Raw genomic sequence first — 23,314 nt, forward strand, 5'->3', positions numbered from 1 at the left:
TTATGTAAACACACACTTTTATTTTGGATAAGATTAATCGCAATTAATCTTTTGACAGGTTTTATTTTTAATGTTTGCAGGAAATGGTTTGCCAAAACTAAGTTACTGTGTTGTTCTTTTTCACACTTTCTAGGTTGACAGAAGCACTGAGGACCCAATTATAGCACGTAAACATGAAAAAAGTCAGATTTTCATGATATGTCCCCTTTAAAACGGTTTCTTGTCAATAATATTTGACCTAATTTAACGTTAGCACCCTTTTTGTCACTAAAATATTTATATTATAAAATAATACATCCCCATTATTATGATATTCACAATTTATTCAATTTATTGTTACTTCATAAAAAGGGCAATATTAAAATAATAATATTTATATTAAAGTACTAGTTGTATTTTCCAAACGGATCCGCGCGGATCTTTGGTTCCGCCTCCGGCACGCGCACACCGGAAGTTTGGATTTTGTTGTTACACTGGAACAAAATGGCTGCTGTGAGTTTTTTTCATTGAAGGCACTGGAACATTTATTCCGCTTCTTGCTTTGGATTTCTTACCTGTGGTGATGCAACTTTATTGGCAAGTCGGTTTTGATGTTTGTCGCCATTGTCACATTACGACCCAGTTTGTCAGTTAGCCGTGTCGCGTGATTTTATGCATTTTAAGTGAGCTGTTAGCTGTGGTTAGCCAGTCTGTCGTTTGCTGGAGCTCTGGTGCTGAAGTTTCTCTTCTTCTGTTATGATCACATTCATCTTCTTTTCAATAATGCATGTCAATTATCTGTATTGCATCGTTTAACACATACTTTGCAATCGTCATGTTGAAGTTAACCGCATTTGTTTATCAGATATTGTGAGTGCACATATGCACAGATGCATAGCTCAGTAGTCTCAATGAACTGTGTGCATCTCTCAAACTTAGTTTAGTCTCAGTCATGTACTTGTTGATGGAGGTTTTGTGCTTTGGGTTGTGTACGGAAGCTGTCAGTTGACAGGTAAATGTGTGTGTTTCTAAACTGTCTTCCCTCCACCCCCTTTCATCCCAGGTTTTGAATGGTGTGTGTGTGGAGGTGACAGTGCTGGTGTAATACAACATCGCCTCCTGTCACATATGCCACAATGGTAAGAAATTTCCTCTGTTTTAAAACAAAAATCTGATTTTGCAATATTGGATATAGTTGATTTAGTTTACTTATCCAGTGACATTTTTCGTATTATTGGTGCTATACCATGGACGATTGTCTTGATTTAGGGCCCTGTATGAACTGTTTCTTTAAAAAAAAAACTTTCTTTACAGCAACAAGTTCTAGAATATGCATTGGATCGGGCTGAGGTATTTGTTTATACTTGCTTTTTAATCAAGATCATTGTTTTCTGTAATACATCTGCATTGTTTTGTACATTGTGGCACAATGGCTAACGCAATGCAGAATCATTATACTACCATGCATGCTATGCTTTAACTCTTTGCTATATTGTTATTTCTTCAGTACATTGTTGAAAGTGCTCGTCAGCGACCGGCGAAGAGACGAGTGTCCTCAAGTGGAAGGAAATCCTTATATCAGAAACTTTATGAATTGTACATTGAAGAGTGTGAAAAGGAACCCGAGTTGAAGGTGAGCTTTACACACTTAAGGCTTATTTTATTGATAGCTTTCACGAAAGTGTCTTTATTGCACAGTCAACATTAAATGGTCACCAACCCTTTTCGCCCTCTTTCTGTAGAAACTGAGAAGAAATGTGAATCTACTAGAGAAACTTGTATCGCAAGAGTCCGTCTCATGTCTGGTGGTCAACTTGTATCCTGGAAATGAAGGATATTCCCTCATGCTCCGAGGAAAGAATGGATCTGGTACTTCCTGCTGTTTTTGTGTTATATAAATCGGCTAAGATATTAATAACCATTAAACTTACAGAGATGTGTGTTTATCGTCAGATTCAGAAACAATTCGTCTTCGTTATGAGGAGGGAGAGTTGCTGGAGTACCTTGATGCTGAGGAGCTGCCGCCCATCCTCGTAGACCTTTTAGAAAAATCACAAGTAAGTGTTTTTTAAGGGTATTTCTAGTATTTTTATTTAGATTTATGTGTTTGTTTACATTTAATGAAAATGACTCCTGTGTTATTTATCAGGCTTGCATTGATCAAATGCTTTCATTTATTCTGCCTCTGTTCCATCAGGTGAACATTTTTCACTGTGGCTGCGTCATAGCAGAGGTCAGGGACTACAGGCAGTCCGGCAATGCAAAAATGCCCACCTACCAGAGCCGACACGTACTGCTGAGACCCACTATGCAGGTAAGTAACTATAAACCGGATCCTTTTACCAGAAACTTTAGAGCAGTGGTTCTCAAACTTATTGGTGTGCATCTCTTCACACCCCCCAGTCTCAAACTTAGAATTTGAATCAAACAAAACATATTAAATGACACAATTATACAATAAATTATACACTCGCCTTATTTTAAGTTTAATTGCACAGAATTTATGATGAATTAATGTATTTTAAAAAATAATACATTGGAGTGTTTCTTATGGTTTTGAAGTGTTTGTTGTGATCTTTCTTTTCCACCACAGACCCTGATCTGTGATGTTCATGCTATGACAAGTGATCAACACAAGTGGACACAGGTATTGTGTTGGATTTATGTTATAGAGAAAAAAAGGTGTCAGCGCTTTGCTTTCTGACACAGTTATGATGTTAAAGAGACACTCCACTTTTTTTGAAAATATGCTAATTTTCCAACTTTTCCAAAGTTAAACGTTTGATTTTTAAATTTTTTGAAATCCATTCAGCTGATATTTGGGTCTGGCGGTACCGCTTTTAGTATAGCTTAGCATAATCCATTGAATCTGATTAGACCATTAGCATCGCGCTTAAAACTAACCAAAAAGTGTTTCGATATTTTTCCTATTTAAAACTTGACTCCTCTGTAGTTACATCGTGTACGAAGACTGACGGAAAATTAAATGTTGGGATTTTTTAGGCAGATATGGCTAGGAACTATACTCTCATTCCGGCGTAATAATCAAGGACTTTGCTGCCATACCAAGGCTGCAGCAGGCGCAATGATATTTCGCAGTCCCTGAAAATAGTCCCCTGCTATTGAAAGTTACCAAGGGGACCATTTTCGGGCGCTGCGTAATATCATTACGCCTGCTGTAGCCATGGTACGGCAGCAATGTTCCTGATTTTTACACCGGAATGACAGTATAGTTCCTATAGGAACTTTTCTAGAGAAAATTGCAATGATATTTAGCAGCGGCCGAAAATAGTCCCCTTGGTAACTTTCAATAGCAGGGGAATATTTTTGGGCACTGCGTAATAAAATTTTCTCTAGAAAATTGCAAATTTTAATTTTCCTTAGGTCTTAGTACACGATGTAACTACAGAAGAGTCGAGTTTTAAATAGGAAAAGGATCGAATCTCTTCGCTCATTTTTTGAGCGCGATGCTAATGGTCTAATCAAATTCAATGGATAATGCTAAGCTATGCTAAAAGTGTTAGCGCCAGACCCAGAGATCAGCTGAATGGATTCCAAAAAGGTAAAAATCAGTTGTTCAACTCTGTGTTCAAGTGGTGTGTCGATTTAAATGCTCAAAATGAATTATCTTGGCCAAGTTACAGCCTCTTAAAGACATATGGGTCACAACTTACAAGTGTTTTTTTTTTACTGAATTAGGGATGCATAACGATTAATCGTGATTAATCTATAGCAGAATAAAAGTTTTTGTTTACATCATATATGTTTGAGAACTGTGTATAATAACTTTGTATAGATAATGCACACACATACATGTTTATATTTAAGAAATGTTTACATGTGTATAATTAATATTATATATAAATATTAATACTTAAAATTATACATGCATGTGTGCATATTTATTTATATATAGATAATTGCGATTAATCGTTATGCATCCCTTACCGAAACCTTGTGTGCTATTCGATGGCCCGCACACCCTTGTGTTTAATCTCCTGCATCTTAATATTTTATACGTATTCCGTCTGTATTGATATCACAGTTACAGATTCATTGCACGGTACACAGAATACAGATTCTCAGTTTATGTAATCATGTGGTTTGAATGCGTTCACAGGATGATAAACTTCAGCTGGAGAGTCAGTTGATTTTGGCTACAGCAGAACCGTTGTGTCTGGATCCCTCGATATCTGTCACCTGCACCACCAACCGTCTGCTCTACAACAAGCAGAAGATGAACACGCGATCAATGAGACGGTGCGGATAGCTTTCAGTTCTTTTCTTTTTTTACATTTAAATGTGTTTGGTGTATACTTAAGAAAGATCTTAACCGTGCAGGTGTTTTAGAAGACACTCGCGAGCGGCTCTGAACCGACAGCAGGAGATGATGAACCACTGCCCAACACTGCCCCAGCTCAGACTCCTGGACTACCTGCAGAGGAGGAAAGAGAGGAAACCCGCTCCATCCATAGACCTCAAGATCTCCAAAGCTGGAAATGTGGGTGGAACACTTGACTCGCTGTTTTTTGTAGTAACCGCTGAATGTTTACTGCATGTTTTAAATGATGCTCTTGTTTGATTTGCAGTGTGTTGACATGTGGAAACAGAGCAGCTGTCAGCTCACCATCCCTGCAGATATTGACGTGAGTTGCATAATGCACAGGTTTAATTAACCTTTTTATAGTAGGTTTTAAAATCTTTTTGCACAATTGACATGTGTGTATTTCTTGCTCGGTCTTCAGGTGGAGAAATACGCAGTGGCGGAGAAGTCAGTTAAACTAGATGAGAATCAGCCTACTGTTTGGCCTTCACAGGTAATGCAGATAAAAGAGGTTTTTTTTAATGCTGCATGCACACCGCCAGCAACAGTGGAGCGACGCAATCTCATTCATTTCAATGGAAGCTTGGCAACTTCTGCCAACATGAGTGACAGGAAGTGGGCGTGTCCAGCTGTGTGACAAAATACAGTTCAACTTTATGCAAATGACGAGCGACTACAAAAGAGATTGAAGTAGTGGAGTTCACATCATCCGTCTTTCGTCATTTACTGGAAGAACAGTAAAGGGGCCGTCACAGCCTACAAATATTTTTCAGACGTTGCTGCAAATATGGACGAGGAGAAGCGCTTTGTCAATCTTTGCATTTATTTATTTTTGTCCATCTTTGCTTTTCGGTAAAGAGAAAGGTCACACTGTGACGAACTGGTTTTCTACTGGTCACATGTTTCCACGTGATACAGGTTAGAGTTCACCAGACTTGAACTTTGGTACGCAAAAAAAGGCAAAACATCTTCACATGAGCGTTGCGTTTCCAGTCTGATGTGTGTAAATGGAAGTCAATGGAATAAAAAGTGTAGTGCGACCGCCCCATTACTCATTTTTTTAGATTTGCAACTAGGACAACCAGAATTAGGAACACCTACTGACCCACTCATTGAAAAAGATGGGCGACAAATTCGCTGGCAGTGTGCATGCAGGGAAGATAGAAAGATGATCCGATACCTAATGGCGCTTTTCCATCGCATAGTACCCCAGTGTTTGGGACAGGTCGGGTCAGCTCACATCACTTTGGCTTGGTTAGCTTTTCGTTTAGTAACACTTAGTTATGGGAGGGATTATAGGCGTGTTGTTATATTAGCGCTGCCTACTGCTGTGACATCATACAAGTGAGAGCGTTGTTGTACATTCCCATACGTTTATTTATTTCTCAATCTGCCACAAAATTAAAATTGACCACCACAAATAACAATATGCACATCGCGTTTATCACTACCTCTGTTTCACATGACAGTTTCTGTACAAACACCCGTGGCGTCAGACGAGGCGCTCCGCTGAGCCTCATTTAAGTTGCATTTAAGCATATATGCGAGCGTGCGCGTCAAGAATTTGCGAACTGCAAGTCTGAAAAAAAATTGCTATGGTGTTCCTGATTCTCAACCTGTGGATGTTTTTTTTTATCGCTAAAAGGGAGTTTGGGAAATTACAGCAAAGCACAGATAACAACATGTATGCTCGAGACAGCGCAAGCTAGCACGAAAGTAAAGCTAATATTTTACATTATAGTGATGACGCTGGTAGTGACGATTCTCTCAGACCAATCGGTGATCTACAGTGTTTTTGCGTCACGTTTTGGTATCAGCTCGGGTTGCTTGGAACCCCGACCGAGGTGGTACTAAAAGTATTGGGTACTACGTACTGCACCCAGTGGAAAAGCTAACAAAAGTAAGCTGACCTGACCCAAATCGTGGGGTACTATGCAAAAAAGCGCCATAAATGTGTTATTGTTGTTACGCAGGATCTGGACTGAAAATGAACCTTATGCGATGTTAATTTCAAACAAAACAGCCATACCATTGTTCGCCTGTGTGATGACATGACATCTTTTTCTTGGAACAGGACGTAAGAGACGACTACATTTTTGAGTGCGAGGTGGGAGGGCAGCCACAGAGAACGAAAGTCACGATCTTCCAGCCTATGGGGGATCCGCTCGTGTACGGCAAAATTTACAGCGCCAAAGACTCCAGATCGGAGGACGACGTCACAGATCTGCATCTCATCCACCCACCGTAAGACACATATGACACCTGCATTTCCAAAATGTCCTTGTTCCGTTAAGCTGACCTTATATCTTGTTTTATCCCCATATTGTTTAGATTCCTCATTGGTTCAAAAACAGATGCCGAGCGGTGAGTAAAGAAGCTGTTTTTTTGTGAGGTTACACATAATGAACGAAGATTTACAAGAATGTTCTTGCGCTTCAGGTTTTTGATGCAGTATAAGGAAGTGTACGAGCGAGACGTGAAGTGTCCGGTTAAAATGGTACACAACTCGGGCATCGTGGGGCCGCAGGGTCAGATCTCCCCGACCCGAGAGACTGAGGTAAGAAACCTTGCAGTAGGTACATCAAGTCATTTTCAGTTTGTAAATGTCTTGGTCATATATTGTGAGTTTGCATCACAATATTCAATGCATAATCGTTACCTGAGATCATGCATGATGTGGACCAAGAACTTGTGTAGTTAAAATAAAAAGAAATTGGCAAAATTATGTTTAAATAATTTTACATGCAGTATAGTATGTCTGATATGTCAACATCTGATATTTGTTGTCGTGCAGGCGGATGGTTTCTCAGCATTGGTCCAGTCTTCGGTTTTAGGTAAGGGTGTCAAACACAGACCGCCTCCTATTAAACTGCCAGCCGGCTCAGCTTGCAGCTCCTCAGGTGAGATATGACAACCTCTTTTTATGAAAAATTCATGATTTTTTTATTGTTAATGAACATTGCTTAAACAAACACACTCGCCTTCTATTTATCTAGGTAATCCGTACAGTACACAGGCCTCCACCGGCCATCTCAAGTGCCCGACCCCTCCACCCACAAAGAACCAGTCGCTTTCCCGAAAACACTCCATGGAACTTGGCCTGCTGTCCCCTGCTGCTCTCTCGCCCATGCAGAGTAAGTGTCGCTCCATCTTCACAACAAAAATGCCATCGGTGATCAACTTGGGTGCCTGCCAACCAGATATTTAAAGGAAAACACCACCGTTTTTCAATATTTTACTATGTTCATACCTCAACTTAGATGAATTAATACATACCCATCTTTTTTCAATATGTGCACTTTTAATCTTTGTACAGCACGTTGTGAATGTGTTAGCATTTATCCTAGCCCCATTCATTCCTTAGGATCCAAACCGGGATGAATTTAGAAGCCACCAAACACTTCCATGTTTTTGCTATTTAAACACTGCTACATGAGTAGTTACACGAGTAAGTATGGTGGCACAAAATAAAACTTTAGTTGGGAGCCATAGGAATGAATGTGGCTAGGCTAAATGCTAACACATTCACGAAGCGCTGTACAAAGATTAAAAGTGTTTGCATTAATTCCTCCAAGTTGAGGTAAGAACATAGTAAAATACTGAAAAACGGCGGTTAAAGCTGAGGATCTTTATTTATAGGATCAGGAACACCCAAGCCCTCCACGCCCACACCCACCAACACGCCCTGCTCTACGCCACACCCTGCCGATATTCAGAGTGCCACACCCTCGGTAACGCCGACCCCTCAGGACCCCACGCTCACACAGCAGCCGACGCTCCTGACTTCGTTTGCACAGCAGCAGATGGCCCTGAATCAGGGTCTGCCCGTCATGACGATCCCCTTACCCACATCCGGCACCACCACTTCACAGGTCATGACCAACCCAGCTGGGCTGAACTTCATCAACGTGGTGGGCTCTGTTTGGTAAGAGTCTCCTCTTTTATCTACTTCCATTATACTATTAAAGCTTAAAGACAACTCGAAGCTAATTTTGAAAAAAGACAGGATTTTTTTTATTGATTATCGTTCAATTTTGATTTCCCGCTGTGCTCTATTTAACCTTTATGTCCCATGGTAGTCCACAGACTCTGATGGGCGGCTCGAATCCAATGCTGGGCTCTGGCATCCCCCTGAGTGGACTTCTCCCTTCTGGTGGTCTCATGTCTGGGGCATTGCCTGCCATGCAGCCTACCGCCCCAACAGGTATACATCTGTCTGTGAATTTTCCTTTTGCGTGGTCAGAATATCAGGGTTCCCACGTGTCCTTGAAGTCCTTAAACGTTTCTGAATCTGGGGCAGAAATTCAAGGCCCTGGGAAGTTTTTGAAAATATACATACATAGATACAGGTCATTGAAAGTGCTTGAATCTATTTTATGCAAAAAATCCATATTATTCCCTGTGTAGTGTAGGATAATATCATAAAAATTCTGGACTTTTTAAGCACACGTGCTGAACTGTTCACTTTAAATGCTTATATCTTCTGTATGCGAATGTTGATTCATATCAAAATGTTTTTTTGCATAGTTGTGTCTGACACATGAAGACGTCTCTGGTTAAGTATGTAACTGTTGTTCCCTGAGAAGGGAACGAGACGCTGCGTCTCCCTTGCCATACTTCCTGCGTCCCTGTAACGCCGTCTTTGGCAATATTTCAGATAGCGAAATACTTCCCGGCTCCCGCGTCACCCTGTTTTGTCGTTAAGCCTCACCATTGGTTGAATTTGATAAACACATTCAGACGCACTTACCCCTGGAGGCGTCCCCAAAGTGTCACCACAGTGACGCAGCGCAAGTTCCCTCGAAAGGGAACTGTAACGATGTATCTTAAAAGGTAACATGATGTAATCTTGCTCTCACTTGAAATGTGTCCCCACATTTAGTCCTTGAATTTGAGGGTTTGGACCTGGAAAGACATTGAAAGGTCCTTGAATTTGAGATGATAAACTAAGGTGTGGTAACCCTGTAGAAACAACAAAGCAGTTTAATGTTTCAAAACATCTTATGTTTATGTTGTACCAGCAGGTGGACCCTTCAGCCTGAACAGCAGCCCGGGACTACGACCGCTCAACCTTTTGCAGGTGAGGAGGCGTTGATTTGATGACATTGATGCTGTTTGACTCTTTTCCTTCACATTTTCTTTCTTTTTCTTTCAGATCCCCACAGGGCCACTGATTTTTAACTCTTTACAGCAGCAGCAATTGTCTCAGTTTTCTCCGCAGCAGCAAAGCAGCCACTCGGCCACTTCCAGCCCCCAGCAGCAGGGGGAGTCGGTGAGTCCGAATCGCAGATTGCCTCCCAAACGACACTTGCATGCATGCAGCATTATTGAATGTTGTCCTCCGTGATTCAGGCTGATGCTGGACTGACGCCAGATCAGGGGCTGTCCGCCCAACAGACCGCGGTCATCAACCTCACCGGAGTGGGAAGCTTCATGTCTCCTCAGGCAGCAGGTAGGCACACGAACAGTTGAAAGCGAACCGATTTCATTTCTCTCACCTTTACTCAAGTACATCCGTAGTCAGAGTCTCTCTAACTGAAACTAACACAAACAGTAGATGACGTACTAATGAAGTTACCCTGTCTTAGATTGTGTAGCGTGTCATACTAATCTCAACATAGATCAATCACAGTTAATCAGATCTGTTTTTTTAGATGATCTGGGTTAGTCATATGATTAACATAATGGTGGATGCCACGTTTCCTCTTTCTGCTACATTGTACCTATTATTTCCTGTTACCTCTCTCCCCCTTCCTCCACTCCACCCCTCTGTCCGTGGTAGTGCTGTCCCAGCTGGGTTGTGGTCTGGATGGGTCCGGCCCCGGCCTGCCATCCCCGAGGCTCCAGCAACAGCACCAGCCACAGATCCAAGTAATCCAGCAACCTTGAACTCATCCACCCGTAGACATGCGTATATCAGACCGACCTTTGACCCCTGCTTAGCTGAATGCTTCGATTCCTCTCTGACGGGCCTTTAAAGTGAAAATTACTTGCTTAATACAGCATTCCTGGTCTTGTTGTATACAGTTTATCAAGCAAACTGTGTATTAACTTGCATAGACAGAAACAACTTTTCTTGCTGACATCATCTATTCTAGACCAATCAGGTTTTCTAGTTGATGTTAACCAATAGCTAATAGCATTTTTAAATCACTTGTCATTAGATAATGTCTGTTTATGTGTGATTTGAAATTAGAAACATTATCATCAAGCTTGGGTGGGTGATAAAAATGATTTTAGTATTTGTGTCGTCATCACAAAGCCCTTTTAAAAGTAGGTGCTAGAGGTATTTTGGTAGAACGGTAGTCTGACTTTTAATGTTTACAATAGCGTTTTTCAATAATTTTACCTAAATTATTTACTTGAAGTACCCCTGAGAGATATAAGTACATATTTCAATAATTTAGTAGCACATTTTCATGTATTTCCAAAGTTTTTATTAGTCGTATTTTACATAATTATTCTTATTATTACCTATTATACTGCAAAGAATGACTTTCTTACGTAGTATTTTTGTCTTGTTTTCAGTAAAAATATTAAAAAATTCTTAAATTAAGATGTATTTTCTTGATGAGCAAAATGACCTAGGAAAATAAGTCTAGTTTTTAGACAAAAAATATATAATTTAAGCGAATTTGTGCTTAAAACAAGCAAAAAAATCTGCCAATGGAGTAAGAAAATTTTTTCATTTTTTTTTACTTTTTCATAAACATCTAATTCAAGATTTTTTTGCTTGTTTTAAGCACAAGTTCGCTTACATTTTATATTTTTTGTCTAATAACTAGACTTATTTTCCTATGTAATTTTGCTCATCAAGAAAATACATCTTAATTTAAGAATTTTTTGACATTTTTACTGAAAACAAGACAAAAATACTAAGTTAGAAAGACATTTTTTGCAGTGTACACTCCAAAAAATAATTTTCAAGAAAAACTTTTCTTAGTATTTTTGTCTTGTTTTCAGTAAAAATATCTAAAAATTCTTAAATTAAGATGCTTTTTCTTGATGAGCAAAACAATCCAAGAAAATAGACCGTTTCAGCAGTAACAACATAAACACGCCGCTGTCGCGGTCCGCACATAACTTCCGGTAAACTCCGCTAATATAAATAACAACAAAGTTCTTTAAACATAGTTTATTTATATAACAAGCAAACAAAACAACACATAGATTACCTAGGAAACCAAAACATTTGTTATTTTCGACGAGGCATTTGTTCAAGAGATTAGTTTAGCAACTAGTCAGAACATTAAAAAAACGAAACCGGAAGTAAGGTTCGGATCCAGACGTGTATCACGTACGTCCGATGAAACCGTCTATAAGTAGTTTTTAGACCAAAAAAAAATCAAAAATCTGCCAATGGGGTAAGCAAAAAATCTTGAAAATTTTTCTTAAACACTAAATTCAAGAAAAATTTGCTTACCCCATTAGCAGATTTTTTTTGCTTGTTTTATGCACAAAATCACTTAAATTTGATATTTTCCATCTAAAAACTAGACTTATTTTCTTGGGTTGTTTTGCTCATCAAGAAAAAGCATCTTAATTTAAGAATTTTTAGATATTTTTTACCGAAAACAAGACAAAAATACTACGAATTTTTTTGCAGTGTATTACGGTATAATAATTTTTTCATCAATTCACGAACCTCTTGCAATTCCCCCACGAACCACCAGAGGTTCGTGAACCCAATTTGGGAAACCCTGATCTATCCAACTGGTATTAGATTCACGGCACAAAGGTCTGTTCGAGGAATCCGAGATGGCCGGATCGGTCTGTTATACGATGTCTATGCATTTACTGTTTAGATAAAATGCTTCATGCTATACATATGCCCTGTCCCAAATGGCACACTTTGGACTTGTGGACTACCTCAGAGTTCACACTTTGATGACATCACATAGTGCAGACCTTAGGGACCCTTGACACGAGTCCACGAGGGCGCACCAGAGTCGTATTTTGGGACAGACTCGAGCGTCATGTCGGAAATAGAGAAGTTGCCCATCGGTGTTTACTCCTCCCATCCGTCATCGGATTGCTCTTTCGCAAGGCCTTCTGGGTTGTGCACAAAGCCTGCATCAAGGGTGCAAAGGGGGCGCTGATGAGCACACTTCTGAGCGTAAAAATGACAGTTGGGACACCCTATGGACTCGTAGATTAAGCGAGCATGTGCAATTTAAGGTCGCGAGACCGAAAGTCCACATGAAGTGTGCCATTGGGACAAGGCCATAAATGTACACTATCGTCCTCATACATGGCAACCTTTGGGCCATATTTATGCTTCCTAGATTCTTCTCTTCTATTGACCATTTCATATTTTGCATTTCATGTCGCGCTTGTGGCATCAGCATATATCTTTATAAGTAGTTCAATTGTTCCTTCCATTGGCTTCTGTGCTTTATAATTTTATCTAAGCATGATGCACTTTGTGTTATTGGACTCTTACGAAATGCTCATGAGACTTTCTCCTTCTGCATCTGACCGCAGTACGTCCGAGGTCTTGCATTTGTTTAAGCCGAGATGCGAGTTGAAGTTGCTGTCTTACTGACACCAGAAAAGAGCATGACTGTGTGTGTGTGTGTGTGTGTGTGTGTGTGTGTGTGTGTGTGCATTACAAAGTCATTGATAAATGAAACCTGCTTTAACTTCTTTATTTTTCCATCAGCACTGCTTTATGAATAAGTATTTGTGGTGTTTCCGTTGTTTTTGCCTTTTTCTCTCCGTAAACACTCCATTCATCCCTTTTTCAGCTTCTGCAAACATACAACTGATGTCTGTGCAGCACTGCATCCATATTCGCAACATCATTTATGAGCATTTTTGTCATAGCAGCTTTGCTTCAGTTGAACCTTTTCCACTGTTTGAGCCAGTTATGATATAAAACTTTTTATCTGCCAGTCAAGTGTTTGGACACTCTTGCTCATATGGTTTATCAGATTATATAGGGCTGTACAACATATCGTTTAGCATCGGCATCGCAATGTGCGAATCTGCAAAACTGTCTTGGATGCTTTTTCTGGAGTTACGCTGCAACAACCGGAAGAAATCACAGATTCGCGAACATCTTACTTTTTTGGCTATACAGTCCAACACATTTTTAAAGGGACACTCCACTGTTTTAGAAAATATGGTAATTTTCCAGCTCCCCTAGAGTTAAACATTTGATTTTTACAGTTTTTGGAAGCCATTCAGCCGATCTCTGGGTCTGGCGATACCACCTTTAGCATAGCTAAGCATAATCCATTGAATCTGATTAGACCATTAGCATCGCACTAAAAAATAACCAAAGAGGAAAATTAAAGGACTTTGCTGTCGTAACATGGCTGCAGCAGGCGCAATGATATTACACACTGCCCGAAAGTAGTCCCGTTAGTAACTTTCAATAGCTGGGGACTATTTTCGGGCAGTGCGTAATATCACTACGCCTGCTGCAGCCATGTTACGGCAGCAAAGTCCTTGATTATTACACCAGAATGAGAGTATAGTCCTAGCCATATCTGCCTAGAAAATCGCAACTTTTATATTTCCGTCTGGCTTAATAGTACACAATTTAACTACAGAAGAGTCAAGTTTTAAATAGGAAAAATATCCAAACTCTGTTTTTTTGTGCGATGCTAATGGTCTAATCAGATTCAATGGATTATGCTAAGCTATGCTAAAAGTGGGACCGCCAGACCCAGAGATCAGCTGAATGGATTTCAAAATGGTAAAAATACCTGGAGCTAGAAAATAAGCATATTTTTTGTTTATTTAAGCTTATTCAACTTTCATTTTTTAGTTTATAGCCACTCCTCACTAGTCAGGAAAGTTGAAATGAATTGTAAATTCAAGTTGATTAAACTTAAAAATGTAAGTGCAACAAGGAATTTTTACAGTGCTCCCGTTGCTTTTCTTTTGCTATACAGTCCAACACATTTTTAAAGAAAATTTATTTAATTTGTAAAGCAAATCATATATATTCACATAGGACTGCAAGCTATATTGAAATGTCGCAAATGTGCATATAACTGAATTAATTTAATACTTCAAACATTTACACGTAAAAAGTTTTAGGTCGAAGCAGCGAGACTTGCCATCCGCATATTTATTTTTTTTAGTAAGAATGTGAAACTTTTCTTTTACAAACTTAATACATTGTAATACAGCATATTGTGTATCACATACATGCAACTTTGCATTTAAATCAACAATCGCATGTTGCATTTCCTTCATTGCCGTGACACCCTACATCCACAATGTATGTTTTCAAAACGAATTTTAAGGGTTTTAGCCACACCCAAACTTAATAAAGGTTTTCAAGAAAAATATGAACTAATTTAATTATGCGTGTCCAAACTTTTGACTGGTAATTTACTAAAATTGATCACAATAAAATCAATAAAAATTGATCGCAATAAGTAGAAGAGATGCTTCTGAAACACGGCTGCAATGAGAACAAACTTCACTTCTTGAACTATGTGAATTAATTTTCCATTTCTCCTTTTTGCACAGTTGCAATTCTTGCAGCACCAAATGCAACAGCAGCAAATGGGTATGGCAGTGGGGGCAGCAGCACAGGCGGCGCTGCCACGGCAACATTCCGCCAACCAGCCAAGAAGTAAGAGGAAACGGAGCACCCCACAGCCCCTTCCCAAATCATGACCTTCGGCCCCGGCCACGCACCCATCGTGAGGAAGACAACAATGGCACTGTGTTTGATCTGCAGATTTTTACGGACTGACTGTGGCTTGACTGGACTAAAAAAGTTTTTTATGTTTAAAGGGGTACAGGAATTGCCCACCTGACCTCAGGACAGATAAATAGATGGCAAGGATTTTTAGAGCAGGGGACCTTAGAGTATTACCGTATTTTTAACGAAATACAAGATATGAAATGAGACGATTCTTGTAGGGTTCTCCAAGGCATGCCGTCTTTGTTCTCCTTCCAAGGGGCCCTTTCTACGAGAGCCCGTTCGGCTTGAGAAAGCGGACCCTGTGCACACTAATAAGGGCCGTACAGATGTGCCTCAATCACCTGTTGCTCAATGTTACCGTTACAAGAGAAAACCCTTCTCTTTACTGCTGGATGTCAAAGTGTTAGGCAGCCTTGTCCCAGCATGCAATTATGTGCGGTTTTTATACGGCACATTTTAAACCGGCATTTTGTTATACTGCGGGGAAGTTGATGTATATTCTTATGAAAAAAATCTAAACCATGTGAGTGGAAGACATTTCACCGAGGCAGAATTTTTGTAAATGGTCTTTGTCGGCAGTTTTATTGTGATAAAAGAAAGTATATATTGACAGTGAAAAATACAGCTTTTAGATAAAAAACGTCTTGGTGTGTTTATTTGGACGTCTTTACGATCTCGGTCACTTTGTCCAGCAGTTTGACGATTTCTTTGTTTCTGGTTACGGCGCGATTTATGCAGTGCTGCAGTTTTTCAGCTGATAAAGAAGTCCCACCTGAAACAAAACAAAATTAAACATGTTTTATTGTTTGTCCTCTCTAGGTACCTTGTAGGTTTGCAAAGCTTAGAAATTTTGAAAATATTCCAAATTGGAAAATTAAAGGAATTTTTGCTATTTATACAAATCACATACAATCTCACTGATGTTCATCCAGGTACTGCAATTCCAATATATTCCTGTGCAATTTCCACAAATATTTTCAAAATTCCAAGACTTTTGCAACCCTAGTCCTTATGTAAAAATCATTTAAAATTATATTTAAACTTTTACAGACTTATACAAAAAAAAACACAACATGGTAGACAACAGGTGCTAAGATATTCTTGGTCAACCTAATATTTTTAAAGCGATCCCCATCTCACCTGGTTTGTGAATGGCACACAGTCGATCCTCTTCATCTGTTACTACAGTCAATAACGCTGTAGACAAGTTTTCCTCTTCGGCTGTAGGGTCTACTATACTGATAGTACTGCTCGAAGAAAAAAAAGTGCTTAGTGAATTTACAAAAAAAAAAAAACTTATTTTGTTTGACAGAAAAACATACACTGCAAAAAATTATTAAAAAAAAAAAACAAATTCTTAGTATTTTTGTCTTGATTTCATTTAAAATATCAAAAAATTCTTAAAATAAGATGCTTTTTCTTGATGATCAAAACGACCCAAGAAAATAAGTCTAGTTTTTAGACCAAAAATATCAAATGCAAAAAATTCTGCCAATGGGGTAAACAAAACTTAGTTCAAGAAAAATTCAAGAATTTTTTTTTTTTGCGTGTTTTATGCACAAAATCACTTAAATCTAAAAACTAGACTTATTTTCTTGGGTCGTTTTGCATCTTAATTTAAGATTTTTTTTATATTTTTACTGAAAACAAAATCATTTTTTTCTTGAAAAAATCATTTTTTGCAGTGTATAGTATTCATAAAAAATGACTGGCTATTTAACAAAGAGCAAACAAAGTTTTACTCGTCAAAAACTGCAAACGATGAGCCAAAAGGGTGCCGGTTGATCTTCAAATGTTTCTTTGTCTGGATGTCAACTTCCGCTAAATCTGTCTCTTTGTTTATCGTGACTTCAGGGAGTTTTGCTGAAATATATGATCAGCATTATTCAGAACAACAGAGGTGTGGTGAAATGAAGAACTGATATATAAATTCAGAAGAAACGCTCACCGTTCTTTAAAGCTGCCAGCAGAGCTATAATGCAGCTGTCAAGTAAGTTCCCATCATAATCCAAACACATTATATCACAATACAACACCCAACAAAGCTGAAAAAAAAGAATAAAGTGTGTTATTGGATTTGGAGACCGTGAGCGGACGTTGAAGTGATGGTTCACCCAAAAATGAAAATTTTGTCATCGTTTTCTCACTCTCATGTTGTTACAAACCTGTAAACATTTTTTTGTTCTGATGAACATGAAGGAAGATATTTTAAGTAATGTCTGTAACTAAACCGATCATGAGCCCTATTCACTTCCATAGTAGCACAAAAGTATACTATGGAAGTTAATGGGCCTCATGGTTGGTTTGGTGACTAACAATATTTAAAATATCTTCCTTCGTGTTTATCAAAACTAATTTTATATAGGTTTGTAACAAAATGAGGGTGAGAAAATGACAGAATTTTCATTTTATCCTTGTAGTATACAGCCTGTTTTTTTTCCAATAAACCTACCTTTCCTTTTTCAATGCACAATTCCTCCATGTTTATTAAATCTGAACTGTAGGATAGAAAAATTAATATTAAATACCAAAATATTTCATAAAGTACACAATTACTCGGTAGGGGGTTTTGACTTAATAAAAATGTTTAAAACTCTTTTTTTTATTCTCAGTTATGAATCTAGCATTGCATTTATCTACAGAGATGAGTGTTGACTTGTACCTCTCAATGACATCAGCCATAAACTGACTGGCGGCCTGAGCTTGTTCCCCTGGTGGCCCAGGTCTGAATTTAGATGAGCACAGAGGTGGCAGATCTACATTTGGGACTAAAACACCAGAAAGCAAAGTTTATTAATAAAATGTAAACTGCATCAAAGCTCCTTAATAGACAAATGACATGAAATATACATTAAATATATCAACATACGGGATGTTTTGTATACAATAATTCGATTTTTTTATTTTCTTTAATTTTATTAATGCTTACATTATTGCCAAAAATTACAGACACTTTTTATTTATTATTTTTCAATTGCAGAGTAGTGCCTCAGGAACATTACAAAATGCCCCAATTTAAAGCATAATTTATTGATATAAATGATCTGTAATGTAACGTTCAGTAAATAAGAACGTGCCGTAAGTGTTACCTATATATCCTTTATTTGGAGAATCAGAAGAGGGCATTGCTAATTCCTGTCAATACAAAAAGTGTTGTAACTTTCACACTGAATGTAAGTTTATAAAACAGACTTGGAAAATGAAAATAACGAATACTTACAGCTTTAATCCCGCACATCACCGTCGTGTTTCCTATTTTAACCATTGCTGATCCATCTGCAGTATTTATGGAGTCTTGAAGAACATTAAACAAACGATACGTTATCATCTTTACGTTTTCAGTCGTTTAGTAATACATCTGATTTTTAATATGTGATGCTATAAATCTGTGGATATTACTTACTAATGTTTAACGTTGTGGGTCTAAACTCTCCCAAATCCCTTCCATCTGAACGACAGTTTTCTTTCTGTTAAACATCAGATGCGGCTAATTCAGCTTCCAATTATAACAGTTCATTCTACTTCACAGCCACGAGTGACTTTAAATAAATAAAATACTGATCCACTCACCAAAAAGCTCCTGTGATATTCAAGTGGCTCTGCGGTTCTGGAAAAATATATTACTTGATTATATCATTACATTACATTATGTCAACATCCTTAGTAAAAGAATCTGGTGCGTTTTGTAATTAGGATAAAACATATTCTTGTTCGCTGCAAGTGTATTCAGTCCACACATGTAAGTCATGCTGTCTAGTGATTTACTTACTTGAAACCAGCCGCCATGATGTTTAGTGACACCACGTGAAAACAAAGACTGTGGATATTTACAAGATGCCGCAATGATAATACTATGAAGGGAAAATGTGCAACCCTCAAAGAGGTGGCGGTTAGGAAGTCCCGCCTTCCAGTAAAAAAGCCAATCATCAATCAATAAATACTAAATATTCGCTGGGGGAGGGACTTGTTTAGAGTTCATCAAACTTTTGCGCATGCGCAGTACTTGGAAAGTAGCACAATTTAAAAAAAAATTAACGTCTTTTGGGAATACGTTGTTTGTTGTGACTAGCTTGCTGTTTCGATATATCTGTCTTCCGCCTTTCAATTAGGTTTGTACTTGATTAAAAAGCTGCCCGACGGCGTTGCAAATACGGCCGTCAAGTGCGGAGACTTTCCTTAAAGCGTCTTTTATAAACGCGGTCCTCCGCTCCACTGGATGGCGCTAGCGCTGTTGCTAATGAAACGCTATGCGGAGCGCGCGCTCTCTTTGCCCGCTGTGATGATGTGGTTTGTGACTGCGACTTCCGCATAGGTGTTTCTGTGACTTGAAGTAAAGTTGGACAATGAAGATTTAATGTTTTTCCCCGTAATTCAAGACGACACCCATTCATATCTGTTCCACTTTATGAAGTCAGAGGCCGGTTAATTTTTGAGGCTTGTTTTTGTTTGAGAGAACAGCACAGTTTAACCACAAATTGGTGACAGCTTCCCTGCAGTGCTCTGTTGACTGGGATATGAAGAATGGATTGCTGTATATGTGAATTGTTACAGTGTGTGCTGTTCCTGGCCCTCATCGCCATATTTGTGGTAAAATTGAGTTTTATTTGTTATGGACTTTTAATTTATAATAACTGTTATTTATTGATTAAGCTTATATGGCTGGTTTATGTGTTCTTGTTGTTTAAATAAAACTGTCTGTTTTGAAATGTTTAGTTTTTGTTAATAATAATATTGTTGTTACGGTATGTGTTCTCACTATTTGTGAGCTTTACTCATAAATCAGATCAGTGACTTCCTGTCTGTTCTTGTCTGTAGGTTGTTGTAATTGCTCATGTCACTGCCAAGATGGTAGATCATACTCGACATGAGAAGGAGAAATATTTCTTTACTGCGGGGGGCAAAAAGGAGTCATTCCCCAGTCTGTTAGACCCTCACTCACTGGAGCTGTCTGTGGTGGTACCTTCATACAACGAGGAACTCAGATGTGAGTTGTTCTGACATCCCCATCACTGTCCATTAATTATAAACTCACATAATGTATGTAGTTTAAATACAACACAGTATATGTAACCCAGTCTTTGAAGAAAGTAATTTTTTGTGATTTACTGTTGCTTCGAAAAATTATTGCATAATGTAAAGAACATTTTGTGAAAATGTAACCTTGATATCTTTAATATTGACTGAGCAATTATGCATTCCCCTGTGTAAGCCTTCATTTACAAGCTGTTATTTGATTCTTGTGTTATTCTTGTAGGTTTGTTTTATCCTTAATTGTGTTTTACTTAACTTAAAATTGTGCTTAACTGGATCCAATCTACTGTAAGGATTTTACTTGTTACCATATGTCTGTTTTATCACAGTGCCTGTCATGATGGATGAAGCTATGGAATACCTGGAGAAAAGACAGGTGCAGTATTATCTTCCATAATTAATGAAAAATTGCAGGCTGGTGTTTCTTATTATTCTTATATTTGGTTGAAGTAAATAAATAGGTCTGTCAAACGATTAATCACGATTAATTGTTTACAATATAAAAGTTTGTGTGTGTATATACTGTATGTGTGTGTACTGTGTGTAATTATTATGTTTATATAAATACACACACATTCATGTAGATATTTAAGAAACAATTACATGTAAATATATATTAATTTTTTATATTTTATATTATATATAAATAAATAAAAAAAATATATATAATAAAAAATTCTTAAATTTTTACATGTATTTGTGTGTATTTATATATACATCATAATCACACACACATATATTATGCAAACTTTTATTTTGTATGCAATTAATCGCGATTGATTGTTTGACTGCTCTATAAATAAAGCTTTTGGATGCTTCTGCAAAGGTTTGTTTTAGTTTTAGTTGTTTAGTACCATTATAAATCATGTTTATCACAGCAGTGCACATTTTTCACCACTAGGTGGCAGTGTTGTAGCTAAAATCTGTTCTGCCAAAGCTAAATCTGTTTGTTTCTTTTTTCAGAAGAAAAATCCATCATTCACCTATGAGGTTATTGTAGTAGATGATGGCAGCAAAGATAAAACTACAGAGGTAAAATATCTAATTGTGTTTTAAACCTTAACCTTATCAAATACTTAGCTGTTAACTAAATGCTTTTTTTGAATTCTTAGGTTGCCATGGGATACACAAGGAAGTACGGAGCAGAAAAAGTGCGAGTGTTGACGTTTGTAAAGAACCGTGGAAAAGGCGGTGCAGTAAGAATGGTAAAAATGACAAAAAACTAGTTTCTGATAAAAATCCTGCTTGTACCACAAAGACCCAGGTTCGAACCCGCTCCACTATATCCACCGAACCAATTCCATCCTGTCTACTCCTGTCCACTATGCTGTCTAAATAAAGGCACAAAAAAGTCCCAAAATCATAATTTTTTCTTAAATCGTGCTTGTTCAGTATACATAAATTGTAGAAGTATCCTTGCTTAGTTGGAAATGTAAACAAGATCAATAATGGCTAAAATAAATTGATAAATATTTTTGCATGATGTATCACATTGTCTTGCACTTGATATTCTCCTCAGGGAGTTCTAAGCTGCCGCGGACGCCTGATTCTTATGGCCGACGCGGATGGAGCCACCAAGTTTGCCGACCTTGAAAAAGTGGAAGCCAGTCTTCAAAGCATCAGCCCCAAGCCTGTGAGTCACCACTTTTTGTAGACCAAAACGGACGAGCAGCATATTGGAAAATTTCAGTTCGGCATGCTATAAATATCAGAATACACAACTGACTGAATTGAATGTTAGCCAGAAGATAGGGTGATCCGATTACAGCATGCCAAAGCCAACAGACCTTTCCATTGGCCGTGAGATCTCACTGTATCTGAAAATGTACTCATGTTTCCATGCAGGAGAACATGGCGATCTCCTGTGGATCCAGAGCTCACCTGGAAAAAGAATCAGTGGCTGAAGTACACAATATTTCTCATTATTTCAAGTCAGAATTTACCTTAAATAAACGTTTACAGGATCTTTTTGTATTTGTAACAGCGCTCTATGTTCCGGACGTTCCTGATGTATGGATTCCATTTCCTGGTGTGGTTCTTTTGTGTGAGGGGCATTAAAGACACACAGTGCGGTTTTAAGCTCTTCACCCGTGAAGCAGCCTTAAAAACCTTCTCCAGCCTGCACGTGGAACGCTGGTGAGGAAGATTAAATGTCAAATGATGAAAAATACAGCATAAACTTGGCCTTAGTGCTAATGTAAACACAGCATCACATATTAATATGCATGTCTATGTATATGAATGGCACATAATGCATTTTGTTTTTTTTTGCAGGGCATTTGATGTTGAACTCTTGTATATCGCTCAGTGTTTTAAAATCCCAATAGCAGAAGTGGCCGTTAACTGGACAGAGATTGAAGGTTTGTGCTGTCACTACCAATAGAAATGCAAATATAGGTTAGTTCCACTATGAGGTAATGAATGCTTATTTTATTCCAACTTTAGGGTCAAAGCTGGTGCCGTTTTGGAGTTGGCTGCAGATGGGAAGGGATCTCATCTTTATCAGGCTGCGTTATCTCACCGGTGCCTGGAAACTGGGGTCTGACCGAAAAACCCAGTAGTCCTGTTACTGCTCGTGTGCTGTTTAGTGTTTATGAGCTGAATGTGGCTTGTGAGGGCAGATTTTGAACATACAGTCCTTTGCCACAAATGAAATGTGTGCAATCAGCGTCAACATTTTATTATTATTACTGACTGTGCAGTGACCACATAAGGGGGTCGTAAGTGTATTTTTTATGTCATGATGTTTTTTATGTCAGGTTTTGATTTGAAAAGGGCAAATGGTTCTTATAAATGACCAAGTAATAAAAGTTAATATTTGAAATGGCTTTTTTGAATTTTTTAATGTAGTATGAAAACAGATCTCTTGACAAATGTTGCTTTTTTATTTAATCAAAATTAAAGAAAAGCTTTCAAAAGAGCAAATTGTAGTAAAAGCTAGAAATTGAATTTGTGTTCAGCATTTACACTTGATGTATTATAATTATTTTTTTTATAAATAACCTTTTAGAAAACACACCCATATTTGTGGTTTAAAAACATAATTCACTAAAAGTGTATGGTTTATGGTCTGGCATGTAGTCCTGGCTTTAATGTGGTTTACTCATTGGGTGGAAAGAGGACCATGTTTGACCTCCAGCTCTCTTCCAGGAAGGCATTTTATCTCATTCAACTCGGTCATCTTGTTTACCAGTCTTAACAGGGTTCATTATTGATGCTATTTTTAATATAATTGACTTTAAACATCTATATTGAATTTTCTCCATTTGAGACATAACTACTGAGTCCCGTTAATAATTTATATGAGCCTG

At 38.1% G+C, this 23,314-nt stretch overlaps 3 protein-coding genes across 7 annotated transcripts; 2 read left to right on the top strand and 1 right to left on the bottom strand.

Moving 5' to 3' along the window:
- The first annotated feature begins 461 nt into the window (after nt 1–461).
- Nucleotides 462–15,391, top strand: supt20 (SPT20 homolog, SAGA complex component). 5 transcript variants are annotated; one of them, XM_065260502.2, is made up of 24 exons: nt 462–576; nt 1,043–1,118; nt 1,294–1,329; nt 1,487–1,612; nt 1,722–1,848; nt 1,933–2,036; nt 2,177–2,293; nt 2,573–2,626; nt 4,100–4,239; nt 4,321–4,480; nt 4,569–4,625; nt 4,725–4,796; nt 6,378–6,547; nt 6,635–6,667; nt 6,743–6,860; nt 7,098–7,203; nt 7,300–7,437; nt 7,943–8,228; nt 8,383–8,507; nt 9,325–9,383; nt 9,459–9,575; nt 9,656–9,755; nt 10,086–10,174; nt 14,792–15,391. In XM_065260502.2, exons 2-24 carry the CDS (start codon nt 1,116–1,118, stop codon nt 14,939–14,941), a joined length of 2,487 nt encoding a protein of 828 aa, XP_065116574.1. In that variant the 5' UTR covers nt 462–576; nt 1,043–1,115; the 3' UTR covers nt 14,942–15,391. The 5 variants fall into 5 exon arrangements, with proteins under 5 accessions (XP_065116574.1, XP_065116576.1, XP_065116577.1 ...); XM_065260504.2 differs by having other exon boundaries at nt 9,328–9,383; XM_065260505.2 differs by having other exon boundaries at nt 4,330–4,480.
- A 134-nt stretch (nt 15,392–15,525) lies between these two features.
- Nucleotides 15,526–18,853, bottom strand: exosc8 (exosome component 8). The gene is made up of 11 exons (XM_065260509.2): nt 18,742–18,853; nt 18,543–18,579; nt 18,376–18,439; nt 18,193–18,266; nt 18,062–18,107; nt 17,635–17,740; nt 17,425–17,470; nt 16,921–17,017; nt 16,715–16,835; nt 16,113–16,219; nt 15,526–15,744 (listed from the first exon to the last, which is right to left on the bottom strand). The coding sequence occupies exons 1-11, from the start codon at nt 18,756–18,758 to the stop codon at nt 15,626–15,628; spliced, it is 834 nt and encodes a 277-aa protein (XP_065116581.1). The 5' UTR covers nt 18,759–18,853; the 3' UTR covers nt 15,526–15,625.
- Nucleotides 18,854–19,235: 382 nt separating this feature from the next.
- Nucleotides 19,236–22,827, top strand: alg5 (ALG5 dolichyl-phosphate beta-glucosyltransferase). The gene is made up of 10 exons (XM_065260510.2): nt 19,236–19,559; nt 19,788–19,956; nt 20,333–20,379; nt 20,967–21,035; nt 21,116–21,208; nt 21,523–21,636; nt 21,849–21,908; nt 21,988–22,139; nt 22,278–22,363; nt 22,449–22,827. The coding sequence occupies exons 1-10, from the start codon at nt 19,494–19,496 to the stop codon at nt 22,562–22,564; spliced, it is 972 nt and encodes a 323-aa protein (XP_065116582.1). The 5' UTR covers nt 19,236–19,493; the 3' UTR covers nt 22,565–22,827.
- Nucleotides 22,828–23,314: the final 487 nt, after the last annotated feature.

The sequence above is a fragment of the Paramisgurnus dabryanus genome, chromosome 10 (assembly GCF_030506205.2).
Source record: "Paramisgurnus dabryanus chromosome 10, PD_genome_1.1, whole genome shotgun sequence".
Lineage (NCBI taxonomy): Eukaryota > Metazoa > Chordata > Actinopteri > Cypriniformes > Cobitidae > Paramisgurnus > Paramisgurnus dabryanus.

Coding starts and splice junctions, on each gene's coding strand:
- alg5 (XM_065260510.2), top strand. CDS start 19,494: ATGGATTGCTGTATATGTGAATTGTTACAGTGTGTGCTGTTCCTGGCC. Junction 19,560..19,787: donor CCCTCATCGCCATATTTGTG/GTAAAATTGAGT, acceptor TCTTGTCTGTAG/GTTGTTGTAATTGCTCATGT. Junction 21,909..21,987: donor AAAAAGAATCAGTGGCTGAA/GTACACAATATT, acceptor TATTTGTAACAG/CGCTCTATGTTCCGGACGTT.
- supt20 (XM_065260502.2), top strand. Junction 4,797..6,377: donor CTACTGTTTGGCCTTCACAG/GTAATGCAGATA, acceptor TTCTTGGAACAG/GACGTAAGAGACGACTACAT. Junction 10,175..14,791: donor AGCACCAGCCACAGATCCAA/GTAATCCAGCAA, acceptor CTTTTTGCACAG/TTGCAATTCTTGCAGCACCA.
- exosc8 (XM_065260509.2), bottom strand. Junction 17,741..18,061: donor TCCAAATAAAGGATATATAG/GTAACACTTACG, acceptor CTGGTGTTTTAG/TCCCAAATGTAGATCTGCCA. Junction 17,018..17,424: donor TGTGCATTGAAAAAGGAAAG/GTAGGTTTATTG, acceptor CTTTTTTTTCAG/CTTTGTTGGGTGTTGTATTG.